This window comes from Trachinotus anak, unplaced genomic scaffold, assembly GCF_046630095.1.
Source record: "Trachinotus anak isolate AG129_WGS33_773 ecotype Australia unplaced genomic scaffold, CSIRO_AGI_Tana_v1 ptg000042l, whole genome shotgun sequence".
NCBI classification, from domain to species: Eukaryota; Metazoa; Chordata; class Actinopteri; order Carangiformes; family Carangidae; genus Trachinotus; species Trachinotus anak.
Window position 1 is genome coordinate 292219 of NW_027273893.1, and position 24685 is coordinate 316903.

Below are 24685 nucleotides of genomic sequence, written 5' to 3' on the forward strand. Positions count from 1 at the left end.
TGGAAAATCACCAGACACAAGTCATCATCAGACACATAATTAAGACAAAAATGTTGTGTTTCAGCAGACTGGACAAAAAAGTACGACACTGTTTTAGCAGTGGACATTATATTTTGAAAATATTTAACCGGATGTTTTACTTGTTATCTGACGGTCCAAGCTAGCTTGATAACTGTGCCCTGGTTTCATCTACAGTGAAAACACACAGGTAAACGCTCTAGCTATTTCAGCAACGTATTTCCTTCACTTGTATAATATCGTGATGATTTTACATACCTTCAGCGCTGTATGTGACCTGTCACTACCAGCCTGAGAGTGTAGCGTTTTAACTTACCATCACATTTCGTATTTACCGAAGTTCACTTCTAATGTTAGCCAATAGGACTAGCCATCAGCTAGCTTAGCTCATAGCACAGGATTAGCCCTGCTGACAATAGCAAACTAATTTTACCTTGCTTTTAGAAATTTGCGGCTAACTAGTGTTAATTTACCAGTTGTCCTCTTTACTACCAGTGGCAACACTTGACTGGTCTGGACGCGTACACAGTAAATGTTTATAGAGGGTTATTTATAGGCATATACAATGAAGTGCTTACTGTGCGTTTAGCTAAGTAGCTAACATGACCTGAGTCGATGAACGTCATACAAGACTCTCTTTACAATCGCAAAGGTTTAAGGTTACCTCGTTGTTCTACAAAACCACTTTGTCGATACTATATTTATGAAGACCATTTCTAGTGTACAACAAGTTGTCTTTAAATTCGGCCCAGGTATTATACTTAAATTTGTGCAAATGTGTATTTTTATTCCACTTTTTGAAGTTGGTTAACCTTCGCTAACGTTAGTACTATCAGAGAACATAAACCTCCGACGTTAAGCAATATTAAACATCTTACGTAATACACTACAAGCAAGTGGTATATTTTTACCGACGGGGATATATGTCAGGAGAAAGCCGTTGTATTTTCTCCAATGGAGATCCTCTTGAAGTTTTCTTCATATTGAGTGAAGAACACGTAGCTGCGCGGCTAACTACATGTTTTGCGAGCTTGTCAGTATCGTGTCGGTTAGTTATGCAGGAAACTGCAGCGAAGTTAGCTCCAATATGACAAGACTTCACTTTCAGCTCCAAACCGTCCATAATACATAACACCGTTGACTACTATAACATATTGCTACTCTCCACAGAAATACTGAAACAACAATCATGTTAACATTTCACATACTGTTGTAGGTTAACGTTAGTACTTGAAGAATGGTTAGCTTAACCTGCATCATACACACTAGTCAGCGTACAAGACACGGTAGGTTGTCATTGACTTCCGTAAGTTACCTGGCCCTTTGTGTCAGTCCACTGTCAAAATGTAAAGTAGCTTAGTATGAAATGTTCAGCGGTCTTCAACCTGTTGGAATCCTTTAATGTGAATGTTGATGCGAGGCTAACGCTAAGTAGTCACCGGGAAAAGATGGAAGTGAAGTGTTTTTAGGCCTAAGGCGTCCGGATTCATATTTAGTCTGGTTGGGATACCTAAACTTAAAATGGTCATATTCATTCTCACTGGGTTCAGTTGCTGTAATGTACCCATGACTAGGCATGCTGTGTGCAGTGCTGACATTTCTCAGTCTCCGGCGGCATGTTCAGGCTGCTCCTGCCGCACACGTGGTTGACTTCTCAGTCTGGTGTTGAATCTTCCTGCTCGCAAAGACAGTATTGAGGTTAACGGCTTTTTCTATCAGTCAGGAATTCAGCCACATTTACTGTAAGAGCTGAGCACAACACAACATTCAGAGTTGTTGCATTTTTGATACTTGATAGTCTATCGTATCTCTAACTCTTGAGCTGTTATTTTGTAGTACATCCAACACAGAGGTGTTGCCGTTTGCCATTAAGTTGTTCCCATAAATAGAATTTATGTGGCTGGCCTTGAAGTTGATGCTGCATCCTCTGTATTGTGAAAACATTATGGGGGGGGGGGGGGGGGGGGCGCTCACTTGAAGGTAAAGCGGCACACTCACACCAACACAGCCCCGTGATTTTTTTTTGATTTAAAAAAAAAAAAATCATAGTTCTATATACAGTCCAAATTCATCTCTCACTGCTCATTATTAAATAGAAGTAAATGGTCATGCTGTAATCTCATGTGAAACATCTGGCTCACTTTGAATTTCTAGCTTGTGATCAGGACTAATGGAGACAACAGGAGTTTGTGAGATCGATGTGGCGACCAGAAGAATAGTAGGAGGCAGTGATTCTCCACCCGACCTGGACAGCCCGTGTCAGGTAAACATTATCAGCATCATTCATTGTTTGTGATGTATTGTTGATGTTCGTTTATTTGTCATGCCACTACTGTGTCACTGTCCAGTTTCCTGTTTTCAATGTTCAGTATCTTGTGAGTAGATATTAGCTACAACTGTTTCTGTAAAGGTAAAGTGTTGATACCGATATCAGAGTGATACTGTTTTGTTTTTTGTTTGTTTTTTTTTAACAAAACCTCTTTTCCTTTAAAAAAAAAAAAGAAGCCAATATTTTCATTTTAAGGGGAATTGTCTAAAACTCAGACTGAAATCAGCAACTGATGAAAGAATATTTTAACAAGATTACGAGTTTCACTGGATATCTCAGAACTCATCAGTTTTTGATACTTTTTGCTACAGACACATTTTAGTCATAACCTGAAAAGTACTGCGGTTGGATACACAGCCTGAGGGTAGCATGGGCCCCTTTCAGACATGCACCACGTTACAGTAAGCTGACAGCAGTTAAATATGTGGCTCCCATGTCTGAATAAACACTGCACTTTTTTATGTGTAAGTCAGAATGGCAGTCATATTAGGTTGGACATAGTAGTGTTTCCATATCACTTTAAACTCAGCAAGTCTGAACTGAGTGCTATTGGATTTTAAGGTGAGGAGACTGATCTTCTCATGTCATATTAGTCTATAGAAGCTTTTTTCCCGTCATGGCACAACTGGGGCAAAAGAGGTTATAAAGCCCTCTTGCAGTAATAATTTGAACAACAGTCCTTCCATGTATTTCCAGCCTTCATTCATTTCACTTTCTTTGAGGAAGAAATTAAAATCCAGCAAAATACTGTGTATACAGCATGTGAATAAATAGGTATTAGCTAGAGTCCAAACTTAACATCCTGTCATTGAATGCTTGTGCACTGTCAGGTATTATAAAACAGGCAGCTGAGTTCATCATCAAATAACAATACATGATGAAACTGATGTGGAAAAAAAAGTATCTGTCTCAGTTTCACTGTTAGTCATGATGACAAGAATCCCTAAACCCCACAATAGCCATTCATTAAATAGCAAAATACGTTTTAAAAACCAGCCTGTGTGAACAGAAAACACTCTTCTTCCTCACTATCATTAACTTCTCTAGTTCATCGTCCGCAACTCCCCTCTGTGCCTCTCTCTGTCTGTCTGTGCTCCCTCATTCCTCAGAAATCATGTGTGCATGAAGCTGTGAGGAACATAAATGGACTGCACTTACATAGCACTTTTCTAGTCTTATTGACCACTCAAAGCACTTTACAAGGGAAGCCACATTCACCCATTCACATACACATTCATACAGTACTTTTTCCTACACATTGAGCTTTTCTAGCATACACACACATTCACACACTAATGATACTATAAAGGGCTCAGTATCTTGTGCAAGGACACTTTGAAATGCAGACTGGAGGCAGGAATCAAACCACCAACCTTCCAATTAGTGCACGACCCTCCTGAGCCGCAGCCACCCCAACATAGCTAACCAACGAGGTGGACCTTTATTTTCCAACCTCACACTGACCCTTTTGTTCAAAAGTAGTATCGCCCTAAATTCTAATACTTCTGTGACTTTTTCACTTTGGTGAAGCAGTGGCCCCATTAGCTTCATTAGCACACAGTGTCTGCTCGAAGGCTTACCCAAGGCTAATGCTTTAGTTAGCTAATTTGCAGGTTAACGTGCTAAGCTAACATGCCAGGTATGGTCAGCACAGACACTGACACCTGCTAATTAGTGCTAACATATAAATAAAAATTCAATTATCACCACATGGTTGTATTCCTTCGCCACTCAGACTAGTTTCAGGTTACATCCCTGGGCTTGAGGCTTAGAAAAGTGAAGTAAAGGTGTGAAGTAACATTTCCCTCCAGCCGCAGTTAAACCCTCAGCCTCTTCAGTGGAACTGCTCCGTGAAAAGTGCCTGTTGGAAAGAGCTGTTGAGTAAGAATTTGTAGCTGCTTTGTTGTCATTTGTGTGTGTGTGTCTGTGTTATTAGGAGGAGGTTACAGAGTTTGAGTTGGGGCTGTGCTGCGCTGAGGAGGAGAGGGGGGAAACTCCAGGCAGGGAGGACAGTCCCAGCGATCTGGGGGAGGCAGAGCTTGATCCTGGAGGAGACCACAAGACTGGAGAAGACAAAGCTTTTGGTAGGAACACTACACAAAGCCTTCAAGGCAATCTTCTCCCATGAGCGCTCAAAGGCATCTTGAGTTATGAGCAAATATATAAGAGGCCATGTGCCATGTGGAATATATTAACATCAGCTGACACAGTAGTTGTCTATAATCCTCTATGTTGTTTTCCTACTCAAGTCATCATAAATAGGTGACCAGTAAAGTGAATTCAGGATAGTGCTCTGATTGGCTTATTAATATATTTTTTATTTTAGGACGTCATCGTTACATTCCCTCTTCAAGTCTATTAATTGTTTCCATTGCTGTTTACAGAGCTTTAACTTTAACTTAACTCTTCAGTTTAAGTGATGAGCAACATTTTTGAAAATATTGTGGCTCCTCATTGACTTTACATTATTTGTTAGATTCAGACAGAGCACTAAAAACTTCCTGTTCACAAAAACTTTCTTTTACACTGTTGTGTGAGCTTTGACAACACAATTAATATGGTGTAGCGACAACATCTAAGTTAGCCAGAAATGTTGGTCTCTGCCTATACTGACAATACTGTAGTTTGATGGAATTGTAAAATGCATCACTTTTTATTGGAATGGAAATTAGTGCTCACCATGTGTGGTGAGCACTAATTGTTTAAATGAACCAGCAGAGTGTAGTGGATATTAATACATGACAGCGCTTCCTGCCTTTACTTTTGTCTGTGGTTCTATAAACCGCACAGTGCTTCACATGTATGAGAATGAATTCAGGTTTTCTCTCTGTTGTGGTTCATGTTCCAGGGAAGGAGGTCGTGCTGTTGATGCAGGCCCTGAACTCTCTCGCCACTCCTGAGGAGAAACTGGCTGCTTTGTGCAAGAAGTATGCCGACCTGGTGAGCTGAACATCTGCATTTGAACAGTCAGGCTATGTCCACACCAAAACGCTTTATTTTTAAAACGTGACACTTTTGCTTCATTTACTGATATTGATATGATATGGTCCATAAAACACTCAGAAAATAGTGAAAAATGAATAGAAAAATGTATTGACAGTCATTTTCTAAATGAATGTATTGGCCTTTTATTTATCCATGAAAGGTAAAAAAAAAATGACCATGTTTAAACCTGTTCTCTTTTTGATGTTAACTGTGTGTTCAGTTGGAGGAGAGCCGCTGCATGCAGAAGCGGCTGAAGGCCCTGCAGAAGAAGCAGTCTCAGATTGTGAAGGAGAAGATCCACCTGCAGGGGGAGCACAGCAAGGCCATCCTGGCCCGCAGCAAGCTGGAGAGCCTCTGTAGGGAGCTGCAGAGGCACAACAAGACGCTGAAGGTACAGCTCAGGACACACGCATGGAAACAACGGTGCTGTTTACACTGAAACACATTAGTTTGCCCCACATTAAAAAAGATTATTAATCTGTGAGTGACGACTTCCTGTTTGTCCTGTTTAGACAGCTGTACACGCTGCCACTGTTTCCACAACAATACTAGAACAAATTAAGTATTTCATACCAATCCAGATTGAATTGACAGGAAGACAAACATAAGTTTATTCAGCATCCAAACAGTAGTTTACTACTTTCAAGTTTACCTTTGTCTCCCTCTCCTCTTTCCTTAAACTCTCATTCCCACCTCTGTCACCTGATAGGAAGAGAATGCGCAGCGGTCCAGGGAGTACGAGGAGCAGCGGAAGGAGGCCATGCTGCACTTTCAGATGACCTTAAGTGATATTGAGGTGCAGATGGAGCAGCACAGCTCCCACAACACCAAGCTGAGGCAGGAGAACATGGAGCTGGCCGAGAAGCTCAAGAAGCTCATAGAGCAGTACGAGCTCAGAGAGGAGGTGAGACTGCACAGCAGCTTTCCTTTCAACAGCCTGTCCTGCACTCTGCTCTGGCATCAGTTTCTCCACTGTAAACAGACTCAGGAAAGAGGTGTGATTTTGGTATTAGATTGTTGCAGAAATAACTTGAAAGTGTCCAGTCAAGAGAAACGAAGCACCAGAGTGTAACTGTGTGAGCACCTTTATAGCCTCTGCTGCAAACTAAGAGATCATTGTAGACAAGAGAAGAAATACCACTGATACTTTAAACATTAGCTAATGGAGAAGGGCTGTTCAGCTGCTTCTTCTGATGTAAACACTGAAGTGTACAGCCTGACACCTCACATGATGCCCAGTCCAGTGGAAATGTGATGTTTTTCTCTCTTGCCTCTTGCAGCACATAGACAAAGTGTTCAAGCACAAGGAGCTGCAGCAGCAGCTGATGGACGCCAAGCTGCAGAGAATCACAGAGATGATGAAAGAAGTGGAGGAGAAGCAGCAGAGAGAGCGCGACTTTGTGAGTACACCTTCTCCACCATAGGATAAGTGAACAGTGTTCAGGTACACGATGGTACTGGAAGTGTGTGTGACTGACTGTGCTGTGATGCTGCAGCTGCTGAAGGACGCCACAGAGTCCAGGCGCAAGTGTGAGCTGATGAAGGAGCAAGAAACTCAGCTCAAGCAGCAGGTGAGGACACACACTGGTCCTCAGTGGATCAGGCCTTTCAGGGGGTGTAGCAGCCCCGTGTTTAACTTCAGTTCAGTGACCCCTCACCGCTCTCATCTCTTCTCTATCAGCTCTCCCTGTACATGGACAAGTTTGAGGAGTTCCAGAGCACTCTGGCTAAAAGCAACGAGGTCTTCACTACTTTCAGACAGGAGATGGAAAAGGTGAGAAACAGCTGGTGACCTGTCAGTGACTGTCAGACTTCCTGTTCTGTGTGTGCATCACTGGTAACTGAGTGTTTACCTCCAGATGACCAAGAAGATCAAGAAGCTGGAGAAGGAGACAACACAGTGGAAGACCAAGTGGGAGAGTAACAACCAGGCCCTGCTGCAGATGGCTGAAGAGGTGACTGCTTATTGTTGCTGTGGTTGTAATCAGAGACATGAAGAAGAAATGAGCAGCTGGATATCAGTCTCATGTCAGTGTGAAAAATACTGAAGACATGGTTAGCCTAGCTTAGCATAAAGACTGGAGGGAGGGGAGCTAGCCATGTTCAGAAATACACCTACCAGCACCTCTACAGCTCACCAATTAACATCTGTATCACATCTGTTTAATCAGACACACTAATGTTAAAACTACAGTGTAGCTTCAGTGGCAGTTTCTTGTGACCAACATTAAAATGCTGTTTACAGGCAGCAGTAATAATGCTTCAGGAAAACACGCTAACACCTGCTAACGTCTGCTAACATCCACCTGTTGTCAGTGTCAATCACCATTCACTCCCAGGTCACATGACTCTGCAGTGATCATAGGCTGTCATCAGCTCCAGCTCTGACACCTGGATGAACACACTGACGTCTATTAAACAACATGAAACACAGCTGTCAGCTGCTCAGCACGGTGCTGTTACACCACAGACACTGAGTCTGTTCACTGCATCAGTCAAAGTTGCCTTTTCGTTTAGAAAAGGGAATCAAATTCTGTTTCTATCTTGTTCCTGAGCTTTTAGCTTCTCATAGTCAGACTGAAGACAGAGAGATGTGGTTTAAAGCTCTGACAAAATAATCTTAAGGTACTTTACTACTTTTTCCAGACTGCCCTTTCCAGGGTAACAAATGAGCTTTGCCACTGATGAAACGTTGTGTTGTAGAAAACTCTGCGTGATGGCCACTTCAAGGCCCTGCAGGGGAAGCTGGAGCTGCTGGAGAGGCTGTGCAGAGCGCTGCAGAAGGAGAGGAACGACCTCAACAACCGGCTCAGCCTCCTGCAGGAGCAGGGAGACAAAGGGACCACAGCCCCTCCTGAGGCCCAGCTACAGGAGGAGGAGGAGGACGAGGATGAGGACGAGGAGGAAGAGGGCTTGGCACAGGGCGACGGGCAGGTGACAGAGGGCATCCATCAAGCTCCCAGACCACCTGAAGTGGGCTCCTCACCAGCCACTACCGACACAACCACTACTGCTACAATGACGACGAGCAGCCAGCCTGCAGAAACACCAACCACACAGCAGGACTGAGTGAGCCTACACGCCGTGAGAGTGTGTAGGTGAGAGGCGCGTGGTGGGAGGGCTCCACACACCTGCAGCCTAGTTCCACAACTAGCCAGACAAACCATCTTCAATGGAGATAAAGAGTTCTCTTCTTTTTAAACCTAGTCTCTCCAGGTTTCTACACAGGAACTGAACCAGATTTTTTTTGTGATAGCTGAAGCAAAGTATAACAACTGTATCAAAGATTGTAAAGTTTGCCCATGTTTTGACTGGATGTAAGAATTGGCTTTGTGATGAGCACTTCATACTCCCTTTTCTACCACAACTGTATTTTCATAGGAAATTTCCAGGCAGTTGAAAGTCAGATTGGCCTTTTATTCCTCTCCTCACATGGTCCCTCCCTATAGTCTAACTCACTCTAATGCGTTTTCTCTTTGGTCAAATTATGTTAATGGAGCCTTACATCAGAATGTGATCTGACAGCTGGAAGAGGAGGACGACATGGTGTAGAGTTGGGTTTACAGAATCTGACACCTGTGTTGGTCACTAACTGTTTAAATGATAGATAATATTATATTTTAACATTGAGATGTCAAAGTTTTTATGTGATTTTTGGAGCAAAAAGAGTCAAAGCAAAATGAATCATAAAACAGGTGATGCTGGTTAGAAACGTGGGGATGTTGTGCGTCATGTGACCACCTGTGGCACAGCTGGTAGGTTAGTGTAGCTGTTGAACTAACCTGCAGTGTAGCTGAGAACACGTTACGTTAGGCAGCGAACTGTCTGAGCTACACTCCTCCAACAGGGCAGCACAAGTCAAACTGACAGAGTGTAAAGATCATCCTCTGCTGGACCGACTGAGACAGGAAGTGATGGATTGAAACAGGGCATCACAGTTTCTCCTTCCTCCTAACGCAGGTGTGACTTTAGAATAAAATGACAGCTTCAGTCGCAAACCAACTTCAGCCATTTGTATTTTTTGGGAAAAGGTTCGATCTGGTTTTGGAAAAATCCCAGCATCACTAAAAACATTGATCCGTAAAAGAAACGATCCAGGTGAAGATGTGATTTTGTTGGTGGCTTGGGGACGACGAACATGATGATACTCAGTGAATGTAAAGAGCTCAATGTGTCATGTCACTCGATTCAAATGTTAATCTCAGCATTTAATTTTATTTGGTCAAATGAACAGTGATTTCCACAGAGAAGAGTACACTGACAGACGATTTCCTGTAAATCATGTCTGAAAAATGACATTTTATCACATCACAATAATGGGCCTCGTCCTCTTTGAAACTTTATACTGGAAGAAGATAGAGTGTGATTTTCTATCTAATCCATTTGAATAAAAAGATGTTGATTTCAGCAGTGATGCATATTAATAGGAGCTGCTGCTGTGGTTCATGAGAAGAGTCCTGACATAGTGACTGTAGGTCTGTCATGAGGAGGGTCAAATCAGATTGGTGCTGTGGGAAAGTGCAACTCATCATCTCTGCATTGTGTTTGAAGATTGAAGAAAAGTCAGCTCACACACTCATCCTCTCTGCTCTGTTCTTCTGTTTTTGTCGGGGCCACATTGAATCTTATCACACAGGTCACGTGCAGCACCTGATTCTTCATGTGTGGTGGTCTAACACTGTCGTTGGCTTTCTTATCATTATCCAGTCTTTTCTGGGTAGAAATCACAAGACTGATCCAAGATCAGCATTTTTGTAACTTCTTGTTTTCCCTCCTTTGAGATCAGGTGTTGGGTAAGAGCAGTGTGCGTTAACTCAGAGTGAAGGACGATTCCCACAGCTTTGTTCAGCCTGTCCTGTCTGAACTCACTATATTGTAACATCAATGAGATTTAAAGGGGTAGTGACATAATTTTCCTTAATATACAGAGACAGGCTGCCTGTTGGGTGAACTGTCCCCTGACACATTGCCTTGCAGTGTGACAGATTTGACTTGACCTTTCTAGCTTCTGCTCCTTCTGCGTTCATCTTCACATCATGGGAATTTAAAAACAAACAGGTAGCGGGTCGGGCAGTGTGTCGGGTAGAAAACAGTTCCTGTCGCTCCCTGTGCTGGGCAAAGACGTCTCAGCATCTGTTTATCCTATTTCTTTGGCGTTGTCCCAGATTGACTCTCAGGTAATGTCAGAATCTACCTCTGTAGGTGAGACTAACTGTGAAAGAAGAGGCACGAGTCACCATTGCTTCAGAGAGCTTTATTTTTACTAAAAAAGCCCACACCCCCTCTGATTGTACAATGTTCTTATAGTCCTGTCTTTCTTTTCAATAAACATTTTGTAGAATTTGCAATTTCTATGTCCTCATTCTGACTAACTGCTGTGTTTTGTGTTATTTCCTCAGTGTGAGTGAACGAGGTGTCGTCTGTATATGCAACATTTCTCTAGCTTGTCAGTCTTGATAGGACAAAGTTCAGTTTTATATATAAATAAATGAGAAACTTATTTTGAAAAGTTACAAAAGTTTTATTGTAATTTTGCATTAAGTAACAACAGGGAGAGGAAAAGAGGTGCGTTTCCCTCGAGTGCTGATTTAGTCCCACACTTTCACTGAAGAGTTAATGAACCTAATGAACAGGGAAATGCAGGGAATGTTTCTTCACAGCTGGACAGATGTGACGTGTCGGTTAAATATGTTGTTAGGTAACAAAACTGACAGGTGGAAAAATACAGTATGAAAGAAAGCTTCTGTGGACATGACCAGCGTGGTTAGCTTCACTGTCACAGTTCAGAGGGATGGAGATAAGGTTTCCCAAAAGCACTTCAGTGCTCAGGTGTCTTCTCTTATTCTACTCAGTGGTTTCCTGATGACTCATAAGTCAAACTGTAAAATACCACTTTATTTTCCTCACACGATCCCTTTGAAATGAACAGATTAACTGGTCTTAGTAACTTTGTGCACTTAAAGGTTTTCTGCTCCTTTAAAATCCCCAATTCTCCAGACACTGGAGACTTGACCTGAGCAGGCAGAACATTTCAAATCTTACCCTGTAACAAGTGCTTACGTGCTTTTGGGTAACTGGGCGACGGTGACGTCTGAGCAAGATAAGACTGAATCCAACTGTCTGTTAGCAAGAGTGGAGTCCATGCTGTCTCTGACCCTCCACACTGTTCATCCATGTGGAGGCAGATTCTTCATTTTGCACTCGAGTTAAGCCAGAGGGAGGTGAAGGTCTGAAGCTCAGGGGGTTGAGGAGGGGTCGAGCCTGGACAGGGTTTCATTCAGAGCTGGGTTAAGACCCCTGTGCCTCCAGCTCTGATGCAGGGGTGTTGTCTGGCTCCTCATCATTGTAGATGTTTTCTGCCTGGAACAACAGGGAAATGAAACACATAAATGGACAAACCAGCTTCTGTCTCAAATTGTAGTGGGGAAAGAAGAAAGGCTTCAGGCAGCTCTTTACCAACACTGACGTTCACATTGATTAAGACAACACATCAGGTCTGATATGTTCATGTTCTGTCTTGTATTTCAGGTAGGAACAGGTTGTAGCTAACTGTTGAGCTAACTCTGGACCACTCATTACTCTTCATTAGATAGTGGTTTGTTTACATTAACCGTGTTTATGTAATTAATCTGAATCAGGACCTCAAGGATGTAAAGCTAATGTTAGCTCAGTAGCTAACCTGGAGAGCTGTTAACAATACATCATTAACATGACAAGTAAACAACATGTTGACATGATGAATATTTCTGACTGATGTCTTTAATGTCGACTGAATCAAATTCCCTCTGTGTATGGGAGAAAATGATTCCCCAAGTTAATCAGGGTCTCTTCAGGATCATGTCAGGGTCCGTCCATCTGCTGATGCAGCAGGACAATGAACATCAGAGTAAATCCACCTTCTGGAGTGGTCCATTCAGAGCCCAGACCTGAATCAGTGAGAGAAGCTGTGGACTGAGCTCAGAGAGGCACTCACACCAGACATCCTGAGAGTCTGTCTGAGCTGAAGCAGCTCTAGAAGAAGACTGGTCCAACTTCCTCCAACACTGAGCAGCTCTGATCAGCAGCTACTGAGGAGTTAACCATAGATCTGACAGTATGGACATCAACAACAGAATAATGATCAGAATCACTCAATTAACTGTATTCACCATCTGCCAGACTTGCATGATGTTGTCCTCAGACACTGAGCAGATGATCCAGGGTTCGTTGGGGTTCCAGGAGAAGTCAGAGATCTTGGCTGTGTGGCCTCCGTGGATGAACTGATGGAAAAAAAAGATGAAGTCAGAAACTTTGAAAGCACCATTTCAGAAGAGAATCTATTTTTATGCAGGCAAAATGTCACAGATCATCGTGGTCAGTGATGTGATGACAGAGGCACAGCCTGACAAACCTGATCAACACCCTCCATTCACACTATATGCTCTGCTTTTTGTGTTAGAGTCTAAGAGGGTTTTTGTCATAACGAGGACCTGATGATGATGATGAAGGATCTTTAGGCGCCTACAGACTGTGAGATGCGACATGGGTCTGACAAACTGCACATCACCAAGGTTGATGTTTGCAGATTGTAGACTGATGAACACCTGAAGCACAGGCTATGATACAGGTTAATATACAGGAGCAGGGTGTATCATCCAAGAGAACTTGAGCCAACTTTGATCCTCTCACAGTGCAATGTCGGACCACCACATTGGGACAGCCCAGAGTCGCACCATGCGTTCAAATAAAATCCCACAGTAACCTTGTTGTCACTCACCAGCAGCTCTGGGGGGCCGTCCTCAGCATCTTCTGCCGACTGCTCCTCCCCAATTTTACTAGAAAAAGAAAAAACAGAGTTAATCTTCAATCTGCTGCGACGTTTCCACTTTAAGAACACAAGTATTTAACACATTGCAGCAGTGCTGACTAACTGTGCAGAAGTTGTTTGATTCATGAACAGAGCAGCCATATACTGCTATCAACTTGGCAATGACGAGTTTGTTCCGAAAAGTAAGATGGTGTTAAACGCTACAGTTGTTGTGTGTGTTTACATCATGTGGTTGTTCAGAATGTGTTTGTTCTCACTTCAACATGTGTTTCTAAAAACTAAGAAAAACTTGAACTCCTCCCATCACTGTTTCGTACACAGATGTGGACTGTAAGACATGGGAGACAGTTTATACCTGAGATCCCAGACGTTGAGACGTCGGTCGGTGCCGCTGGAGGCGAGGATCGTCTCGTTGTGAGGAGACCACTGTACCTAATGAATGGGACAGTTGGACAGTTGTAATTAATACATTTGGGGGGGGGGGGTACACTAATTTCCACCACAGTCACTTTCCCAAGGAACCAGCAACAAAATGTCATCCCTGCCCTGGGGGTAACACTTTCCAAATATTCAGGAACTTTAGGGGCAAAGTTTGCAGCCCTGACAATCACTGCTTGGCCAAAAACAGACACAGTGACTTCTTCAACTTGTGTACTGCTTTGTTCACAAAACAAAGAACGCTAGTCTTTGTATTAGGACAAGGGTCAGACAGTTCTGGTTGTTTATTATTTTCAAAATCGAAGTTAGGCTTTGGTGCCGTCTTCCCATGTAGTTTTAAAAAAAGTGAGTGTGAACAAGCTGACAACACAAGTGAGCTAAAGAGTGAGAGAGATAGGAAGTTTCAGCAGAGAGGACAAATCACTTAAGGAGAGCTGGGTGTCTGTGGGGGGACACAGACCTGCCAAAGCCCTGAGAGGCAAGTGAATTTTCAGTGTTTGTTGCTGTAATACCAATTTTAACCACAAGAGGATGACGTGCACTGCTACCCCCATCTGAATAGGACTGGATTCATGGATTCATTTAATCAAGGTGATGTTATATTTCTCCACATAATCCAAACACAAGCAACATGTGTTGTGTGTTAGTAAGTTATGTAATGTTGTTCTTTTGGCTAGAAATGATTTCAACAGGCAAAGTGTTTCTGCCAGGGGAGCTCCAGGAAGTCAGGTGAGATGGTATTAAGAGCTACGAAGCCCATGTAAAGAGCAGGTCACAGTGGATGTCTGGGTAGGACGTACTGTCACCCAGGAGACAGGGGTCTGAATCCGTTACTTCCTTTTCTAAAAATTCCTTCAGGGCTTCTGTGATATCATCTGTACAACACATGGAAGCAATTTAACCTTACCTGGAAAATTTCATCTTTGTGGGACTCAAAGGAGTGAAGCTTCAGTTTGAGGTTCCTCAGATCCCATAATGCAACAGTCTGAGAAACAAAAACAATATTTGCATTAAATATTAATTCACATTTTTTTTTTACTAAGCTGCATTTTGTTAGCCAAACTACATCATTACTCATTCAGAGTGTGGTTTGCTGCTTCTCTACCTTATCAGCAGAACCAGTGGCCAGAATGAACTCGCTGTAGGGGTTGAAGCTCAGACAGTTGACCTCAGCAGTGTGTGCGTCCACCGAGTGGCTGGCTTTGGATGTGTTGTTGGATCGAGTGTCCCATCTGGTGGAGGACACAGGAGGGTAAGAGACAGCAGGGATGTAATACACACATCCATGGACCCAACCTGCCTTGTGTCAACAGTCTAGGCTCGTGCTGGTGCTGTAATGGTGTGGAGGTTGTTTTCATGACTCACTTTGGAGCCTTAATACCAATCATTCCTGGTCTGATTATCTCAGTCTGTCTGAACATGTTCATCCCCTCAAAGCCACATGATGTCAATCTGACTTTTCTAAAAGAAAAGAATTTGCTTCAATGTTGCACAAAACTGCAGGGGAAACCTGGCTAGTGATTTCAGTGAACTTCCGCAGTCTCCAGAGGAATGTTTCCAACATCTTGTGGAATCTTTGCCTGAAGAACTGAGTGTTTTGAGAGCAAAGAGAAGCCCGACCCAGTGTTAGTGCAGAGTTCCTAATTAAGTTCTCTGGGAGTTACGTTGGTTAGAAATAAAAAAATTAAATTAAGCATCTTTAATGTGATTAATTTGTTCCTCACATTCAAAAAAAAAAAAAAAAAAAAAAGACTACCCAGTACTAGTTACCACTTACATCATGAGTTTCTGATCATCGGCCACTGAGCCAAACAGAGATTCATGGAGCAAATGCCAGGAAACATCCTCCACCACTGCTGTGTGGCCGGTGAAGATGGTCTTGGCATCCACTACCTTCCCTTCCTTTGGGCCGGCCCCAATGTCCCATAGACAGATGGTCTGGAGAGGAATGACAGGGGAGCACAGTGTTGGTATACATTTTGTCTGTCCCCTTGCTACATTGATCTGGGAAAACGCTGCACAGCCGCAATTAGTCATCACAACTTATTTCCTTGCTGATCTCAGGCTGCAGCAATTAGGAGATGATACTGCACCAGCGGCTGTTGTCAATCCAAAAAGCAACAGGCAGCCAGTGCAGGGAAAATGTGATCATGTTGTCTAAGTGTGTGTGTATATATATATATATATATATATATATATATATATATATATAATATAATATTTTAGCCTAACCCTGTAGCTATGAATGTTGAGAATTTTCAGTAATGAATCAAACACTTAAGAGTTTTAGGTACAGTGCTTTAGGTTAAACTACAATCACCTCCTCCACCAACCAGCCAAGTTTCAGGAAATATGGTCACAATCTCCTCCCCATTACATTGTTGAAAAATAACCACAAGTGTTTTTGCAGAGTATTGTGGTGTCACAGTGAAATTAACTTTGATCATTTGGATATAAAATGTCATCACTTCCTGTTAGACATTTGTGCTGAATTATGTCATAATGAGGAAATTAATTCATGAATTCAAGGTGAGGCCACAATGACCTTTGACAAACACATTCTGATCATTTCTTCCTTGATTCAAAAAACCTTTGTACCGAATTTGAATAAATGACTATGACACCTTATTTTGGTTTTTCCTTTTCATTTGTCACCTGATTGTGTCCCTTATTCATTTCAAACTGTGTGATGGGATCCAGTGGACAGCCCCTTTTCGCTGTCGTATACAAATTTTTTCTTCATAAATGCATTACAGCATGTTTCTGAAAAAAAACTTTTTGATTTACGAAACCTTTTTCTTTTTGACGATCGCCATCAGAAAACTGAAACATGGATTTAAAAGGAACATGTGTATTGTTCATCTTCCATATTTTTCAAACATCATTACCACTGGTCATAAAAAACATGAGAGAAATAACCACTAGATATCAGGCTTCCACCAAACTTCATAAACATCAAATTCAATGACTTTTCAGGCTTAATTCCCTCAGAATCAAGGACCCAACACGGCATATTTAGAGACACGAGTTAATCACTGTTACAGCAATAAGATTTTTTATAATGTGAACTATCAGGTTTTACAGAAGCTCACAGACAACAATTAAAGAAAGTGTGTTGTGTTGTGTTACACTGATGCAGACTGAGACACGAAGCCCACGTACTGATGTGAAGTGGAAAAAAAAAAGTTTCTATTGTTGCACAGTATAAATCCAAGCACTTTCAATTACCCATGTCTATTTATGTCCATTTTCAAAAACTCTTGAGTCCTTGATCCACAAACTTTCAAGGGTATCAAAGACCCATGGGAAATGAGTTATTCAGGACTTAACAGGAAATCAAACCAGACCTAAGACAATCACGACAGAGCAGGCGTGGCGTTAATAAACGTTAATAATACATAATGAATAACTTGTCAAGTCTGTTCTGTCTGTGAAAAGAGAGACTTTATGTAATGTGCACATTTTCAATATTTCAGGAAATGCAGCAGTGTCTAATGTTGATGGGAAGACTGATCAGCTTGTCATCCCCAACCCATCAGCAGCAGAGTGAGCTTTTTGTTGGAGGACCTGCCCTCTCAACCTGGCAGAGCTACAGACCTTGACAGGTGGCTCAGAGGAACTGGCCCCATACCTTTGCCTAAAGGAATGCCCTTTTACTGACCACCAGGAGACCACTGGTCTGGAGAGCACAGTGAATCAGCTTTAGCTTTGTAGTTCACAAAGCAAGTAGGAAAACAGCCATTTTTGGATGTGCTGAGAAATTGTTAAATATATAATGATGTTACTGAAAAAGGGAGAGACCTCAAGGGTGTCCAACCTGTGGCTGGAATGGTATTATTACCAACCAGGGACAAATATACTCCTCTTACAGCAGCTCCTCAGTCATTTCCACACCTTTGTAATGTAGTCCCACCTCCCACCTTCTTCACTGAGCACGAACCACAAACCAACATGTCGGTTGTGTGGAACTTTTACAAAGTGTGTGAGACTGATATAACATACACCATCCATTTGAAACTGGGTGGACCATCAATAGCTGATTTCCGACTCAGAGACTTAAATGTACAGTTTCTTCTTTATATTCCCCTCACATAGTTCTACAAAGTGAATTCACTTTCTGACTATATACATTTTAAATTAGACTGTAGAAGGTTTAAGAGGATATCACCAGTCATTCATGACTACCCTCAACATTATCTGTAGAACAAACCTGGTCCAGTTGTATCTTTCCTTTGACTGGCTTTAAATTCAGTCTGAATCAAAGATGAATAGCCAGAAAATTAATCTGCAATTATTTTGATAATAAATCTATAATTTCAAGTAAACACAGCAAACAATTGTTGGTTTTTGATTCTCAAATTATTTTCTTTGTTTTTATCTGACAAAACAAAACACGAAGACAACATCTTGGTCTCTGGGAAACCATAACTGGCATGTTTCTTTATGTCTCTGACAGTACATGTCAGAGCACAAACCAAGCCATCAAGTCCAAGGAATTGTCTCTGATGGTTGTTCTAGTGCATGAGTGTGTGTATGAATGGTAGGCATGTACAGTGCATCCGGAAAGTATTCACAGCGCTTCACTTTTTCCACATTTTGTTATGTCACAGCCTTATTCCAAAATGGATTCAATTCATTTTTTACCTCAAAATTCTACACACAATACCCCATAAGTGAAAAAAGTTTGCTTGAAACTTCTGCAATTTAATTTTATTAAAAATAAAAAAATAAAAAACAAAAATATAACATGTACATAAGTATTCACAGCCTATGCTCAATGCTTTGTTGAAGCACCTTTGGCAGCAATTACAGCCTCAAGTCTTTTTGAGTATGACGCTACAAGCTTGGCACACATGTTTTTGGGCAGTTTCTCCCATTCTTCTTTGCAGAACCTCTCAAGCTCCATCAGGTTGGATGGGGAGCGTCGGTGCACAGTCATTTTCAGATCTCTCCAGAGATGTTCAATCAGGTTCAAGTCTGGGCTCTGGCTGGGCCACTCAAGGACATTCACAGAGTTGTCCCGAAGCCACTCCTTTGTTATCTTGGCTGTGTGCTTAGGGTCGTTGTCCTGTTGGAAGATGAACCTTCACCTCAGTCCGAGGTCCAGAGCGCTCTGGAGCAGGTTATCATCAAGGATGTCTCTGTACATCGCTGCATTCATCTTTCCCTCGACCCTGACTAGTCTCCCAGTTCCTGCTGATGAAAAACATCCCCACAGCATGATGCTGCCACCACCATGCTTCACTGTAGGGATGGTATTGGCCAGGTGATGAGCAGTGCCTGGTTTCCTCCAGACATGACGCTTGGCATTCAGGCCAAAGAGTTCCATCTTTGTTTCATTAGTCCAGAGAATTTTGTTTCTCATGGTCTGAGAGTCCTTCAGGTGCCTTTTGGCAAACTCCAGGCAGGCTGTCATGTGCCTTTTACTGAGTGGCTTCTGTCTGGCCACTCTACCATACAGGCCTGATTGGTGAAGTGCTGCAGAAATGGTTGTCCTTCTGGAAGGTTCTCCTCTCTACACAGAGCAACGCTGGAGCACTGTCAGAGTGACCATTGGGTTCTTGGTCACCTCCCTGACTAAGGCCCTTCTGCTCCGATCGCTCAGATTGGCCGGGGGGGGGCAGCTCTAGGAAGAGTCCTGGTGGTTCCAAACTTCTTCCATTTACGGATGATGGAGGCCACTGTGCTCATTGGGACCTTCAATGCTGCAGAAATGTTTCTGTCACCTTCCCCAGATCTGTGCCTCCATACAATCCTGTCACGGAGGTCTACAGACAATTCCTTGGACTTCATGGCTTGGTTTGTGCTCTGACATGCACTGTCAACTATGGGACCTTATATAGACAGGTGTGTGCCTTTCCAAATCATGTCCAATCAACTGAATTTACCACAGGTGGACTCCAATCAAGTTGTAGAAACATCTGAAGGATGATCAGTGGAAACAGGATGCATATGAGCTCAATTTTGAGTGTCATGGCAAAGGCTGTGAATACTTATGTACATGTGATGTTTTTAGTTTTTTATTTTTAATATATTCGCAAAAATTTCAAGCAACCTTTTTTCACTTTGTCATTATGGGGTATTGTGTGTAGAATTTTGAGGTAAAAAATGAATTGAATCCATTTTGGAATAAGGCTGTAACAAAACAAAATGTGGAAAAAGTGAAGCACTGTGAATACTTTCCAGATGCACTGTATGGTGGGAATGTAAGCGCTGTATGACTGTGTGGCAAACTGAGGCCCCGTCAGGTCTGAGTCACTTACATGGTCATCGGAGGCACTGAGGAGGTTGCCACTGAGGTTGGGATTCCAAGAAAGACCATATCCTTCTTTCTGGTGACCTTTCAGCCTCAGGTCAGGACTACACTCCCCACTGGGATCTGAAACACACAAAAACATACTGCCTTCACCTTCGTGTATGAATCACTGTGTGGGTGAGAACATCCTGATGCAAGTAGTCTTAAGTATAAAAGCACAGCAGTGAACCAACCTGGCTTAGGCGGGTGCTTAGTGTAGTCAAACACCAGTACATCAGACGTGGGGGTCTTGGTGGCGATGATGAAGGGATTCTGGGGCATGTAGCGGGCTCGGTTCACCTCCCCCTCGTGGTTGATCTTGATCTCGATCTCTATTTTCCCACTTACTGAACCAAATCCACCAAACTCTGACGAGAGAAGACAATACATCATATATACAAGGTAGGAAATAGACACCAGACACTGCAGCTTCACAATCTGCTCGCATCATGTATTTATGTCCACTAGATTGTTGGATGATAAATACGAAGCTGGTATTGTTCTCATACGGGAATTTAAGCTGATAATTGTGTTTGATAACTCAGAGATTTCTGCCTTTCTCTGCTGTCTCTGTCAGTGCCTGTCTGTATTTCTCTGGGCAAAGCTATTTATCAAATAAATAACAGGTCATCTCAGAATGGTCCAGATCACATGGTACGTACTACATCAGTTTTCAAACATGTTTGATTTCATTATGGCCAAGACCAAGATAGATAACTTTGGAAATACATTCCATCTGACTCACAAATATAAAAATATTATTTCAAACAAACAAACCAAAAAAACACTAACATTAGCAATAAGGTAATTATTGGATGTGCATGTGCTGTACTTTATCAATAAAGACTTATGGTCTGATATTAATTACTCTACATATATAAAGTAATAATAGTAATAAAGTGTTTTCTTTATTGTAGGGATGGTGGAAGCTCTGTAATCAATCCAGCGTCTGTTGCTTATCTAGGTCCGGGTGATGGCTACAGCTCATGAGCACAGGTGAGGGCTGAAATGTAGATCGACCAATAAATCAAAAGGGCATCAACTCAACACACGTGAGTTATGTTAGAAAAATGAACCTGTTAGTAAAAAAATGTCTATTTTCATTCATAGTTTTATTTTATAGATTATATATATTTTATAGATTTAGCATATGGATTATAGTTTCAGTATCACCTATAACATACAGATAATTACTGGTTACCATCTCTGAGAGTCCCTATCAGTGCACTTGTGCTTTTTGATCTCTCACTTTGGCAGTTACTGTTTGAAGGTTCTTTTCCATCATACAATCACTTTTGTCTGGAAAGTGCTGTGTTTACCAGCTACTGAGGTCAGTGGATGTAGACAACCACTGTTAAACATGGAAAAATATACTTGCCACATTTCACATTTTCTATTTAAAGACAGCAACAATGTGTGAATGTAGTAAAGCTGTTAAATGCAGCTGATGTCTGAGTTACAGCAGTTTTCCCAAGTACAACTTCAGAGCAGGACTTGACAACAAGTTCAAAAGGAGAGAAGTCACCTGACAGAAGAGAAATCAACAAGCAGTGAACTATTACTTTGCCCCTTTATTCTGATATGTACTCTAGATTGTGTGTATTGAGGTTTAGACTTGGAATTTACCTTATAATTATTCAGTGGCCACATTAACATACTTATACATACATATGGCAACAAGGAGCAGTGAGCCTTCAGCACACCTACACACAGTGGGGTACCCACCAACATACCTGCTGGAAGACAGAATAACACAGTTTCAGCACACAGATTGAATGGAACACGACTTGACTATTAACTGAATTAATTCCTGCACCCTATAAAATGTCAAAGCCAAATGATGTGCAAAGCAGTTTCAGACAAATACAAACAAAACAGAGAACTGTGTTCACAGTGAAACCTGGCTTTTTAGTTTGAGGAAGTGAATACTTGGTGGCAGAAAATGCGCATCTTGGAAATGAGGACAGGGTGGACTGTAACCCTTCCTTTACCAAACAAACATTAGACTGTCCACCTGTTTATATGCTGTTTCTCCTACTCCCCTGTTTTTGCATAGACATTCTTTATCAAGCAAATTTAAGATGTATGTGAAAATTGTTCCACTGAGGTGCTCCTGCAGGATGACTCCTGGTGTAGTTACCTCCTTTCTCACTGTCGTAGTGCGAGGCATCAAACTGGGCATCATCATTTGGTACCTGGACGCTGGCGATCACAAGGTGGTTCTGCTCATCTGATGTATGGGTCCCTAAAACCAGCCTGTGGACCGTGTAGTCCTTCCCCTCTGGCCTGCAGAGACCCACAATAATGAGACAAATTCAATCTGTGCTCAGCAGCACAAATAGTTCTGCCTTTCAGTTCAACTTTGAGGAGGGGTTTTAATATAGAAACAACAAATAATTCTCATGATTCTTTAGTTTTCAAAAACATGCTGAAAACAGTTGATAAAAGGAAAATAAACTTTTACTCAATAAAGAACTGTATGATATAAAAAGGCATTGGCTATAATGAATGGCATTAGCTCCTAAAAATGTGCCATTTTCTCTTACAGCTGTTGCCCTCCTAACCCCAAATTTCAAAAACTGTCCAGAGCTTTAAGATTCATGTGAATGGCCTGGTTGACACTAAAAGCTGTGAGTGTGAGTTTGCAGGAGTTGTTCTTAGGGTATTCTTCATATATTATTTAGTAATACTGGTCATAACTGTTATGACAACAGACAGGGATGTGCTTTTCAATTTTGTTAAAGGTTATTACAGCTGTCTCTAATGCTGGCAGCTTGTGTAGACATGTGCAGACATGGTTATGTAGATTGTGTAGACATGTGCTTATGTAGACACAAGTGTCCATAACCAATAGATGCTTGGCTGATGATGCCTAACAACTCAATTTGTTGCATGTGGCAGAAAAACTTTGGAAAAACCAAACCCAGGATTTAAATGCAGGTGGTGGACACTGGCACATGGCTAGAATGGCAGCAGTTTGTCTCTGGGAGCTGCGAGGGAGCCGGGCTTCAGAGGACATTGGCTGTAAAGAGCATCTTGACAGCAATAAGTACTGACACGGAGAAAATGCAAATACCTGCGGACATCTGGAAGCCACTGGACAGTAAGGCTGGGCCACTCTAGTGCATGAGTCATCACCAGGTCATAAAGGAAGGGTGTGTTTTTCTTCCAGATCTTGTACTCTTCATTGATGACCCGCTCTTCCACTGCATCATCATACACTTCAACAGAGCAACATGGTTTAAGTTACGGGCATGACTGCACATTATAGCAGCTACTGTGTATTCTTCCTAATTTACATATACATAGTTACTGATTAACAGTTACAGATACCTAGTAAGTAAAACCAGTCTGGTATTGATGGCTAATGTCAGTTCGACTGAGAAAACTGGGGGTCCTGCCAAAGTGATTCTCTCAAGGACCCCAAACAGACAAGAGAGCCCTGACATGTACTACACCACATCTGTCTGTCACAGTTTAATGCTAGCTTACCTAAACCTCACATTAACGACAGTGTAACAGAAGAGTCGTAGCTAGTGGGGTATTAGCAGCTTCCCTGGATTCAGAGGTGATGTTTTGCTCGCCACCATTACAGTTTGTTTTGGTGAAGGGGGTTGCGGTAGCAATTTCTTAAATAAAAATAGGTTCAGTTTGGTGGATTGAATGTATGGTCATATGCTGAACTTGAAGAATAGTGGTTAGACATGGCGTCCTCTTATAATTTAAAACAGACAACAGCTCACTGGCTACGTGCCGCCTGTCAGACTCCTGACAGGACTTTACTAAGCTAGCATGTCATGCTAGCACCCATGCCGGAGTTGAACGTCCGTGAAACGCACACAAAGCGGCACAGGAGGAACTCGGGCCGCCGCTGTAACGGTTGAGTAGTGGTGGTAAACCTACCCTCTTTATCAGCCATCCTCACACTGCGCTCTGTCACGATGCTCGGAAGCAAAGTAACTAAGTGGACGCTGGTCTCGTTGATGCTGCGCTGCCCTGGTTAGCAGTGCTTTGCTTGTCTCCTGGCTAAACTGGGCTCCTTCCTTTTCAGCGCCGAATTACTCGGGACCTACTGCGCACGCGTCAGCGCGAGAACACCGACTGGGGCCAACACTGCGCGCGACCAGCGCAGACTGCGCACCCGGCTCCAGCGCGAGGGGGGGCTTTTAATTGAACTACTTTGTCAAATATATTTCTGTACATAACCAAAAATAAGTTGTATGGTTAGTACAATAAAGAAAGAAGAAAATACAACAAGGAGTAAATTAGACGGAGCCAATTTGACACTGCACGTGCACTCACCAAGCACCTGTACACGTGATTAGTCATGCAATTATCCAATCAGCCAATCATGTGACAGCAGTCCAACATATAAAGTCATGCAGGTTCAGGCCAGGAGCTGCAGTTAATGTTCACATCAAACATCACCAGGAGGAAAATGTGATCTCAGTGACTTTGACTGTGACTTGTGATTGATTTTCACACAACAGCAGAACCATCCAGTGAGAGAGGTCAGAGGTCAGAGGAGAATGGACAGACTGGTTGGAGCTGACAGAAAGGCTACGGTCACTCAGATAACCACTCTTTACAACTGTGGTGAACAGAAAAGCTTCAGAGTGAACAACATGTCCAACCTTGAGGTGGATGGACTACAACAGCAGAGACCACGTCAGGTTCCACTTCCTGTCACCAAGACCAGAAACCTGAGGCTGCAGTGGAGACAGGCTCACCAACACTGGACAGGTGAAGACCTGGTCTGATGGATCTGGATTTCTGCTGAGGCAGCAGATGGGTGGGTCAGAGTGTGGATCCA

At 42.4% G+C, this 24685-nt stretch overlaps 2 protein-coding genes across 2 annotated transcripts; one reads left to right on the forward strand and one right to left on the reverse strand.

The window, feature by feature from the left end:
- The first annotated feature begins 144 nt into the window (after positions 1-144).
- On the forward strand, positions 145-10680 carry txlng (taxilin gamma). Its single transcript, XM_071472912.1, has 11 exons — positions 145-208; positions 2173-2281; positions 4284-4431; positions 5196-5287; positions 5553-5723; positions 6042-6236; positions 6613-6732; positions 6829-6903; positions 7014-7106; positions 7192-7287; positions 8036-10680. The coding sequence occupies exons 2-11, from the start codon at positions 2189-2191 to the stop codon at positions 8399-8401; spliced, it is 1449 nt and encodes a 482-aa protein (XP_071329013.1). The 5' UTR covers positions 145-208; positions 2173-2188; the 3' UTR covers positions 8402-10680.
- Positions 10681-10829: 149 nt separating this feature from the next.
- Positions 10830-23957, reverse strand: rbbp7 (RB binding protein 7, chromatin remodeling factor). The gene is made up of 12 exons (XM_071472913.1): positions 23776-23957; positions 22949-23093; positions 22013-22158; positions 20067-20243; positions 19841-19956; positions 15355-15515; positions 14683-14809; positions 14485-14562; positions 13495-13571; positions 13089-13146; positions 12481-12591; positions 10830-11692 (listed from the first exon to the last, which is right to left on the reverse strand). The coding sequence occupies exons 1-12, from the start codon at positions 23789-23791 to the stop codon at positions 11621-11623; spliced, it is 1284 nt and encodes a 427-aa protein (XP_071329014.1). The 5' UTR covers positions 23792-23957; the 3' UTR covers positions 10830-11620.
- Between the last annotated feature and the right edge of the window lie 728 nt (positions 23958-24685).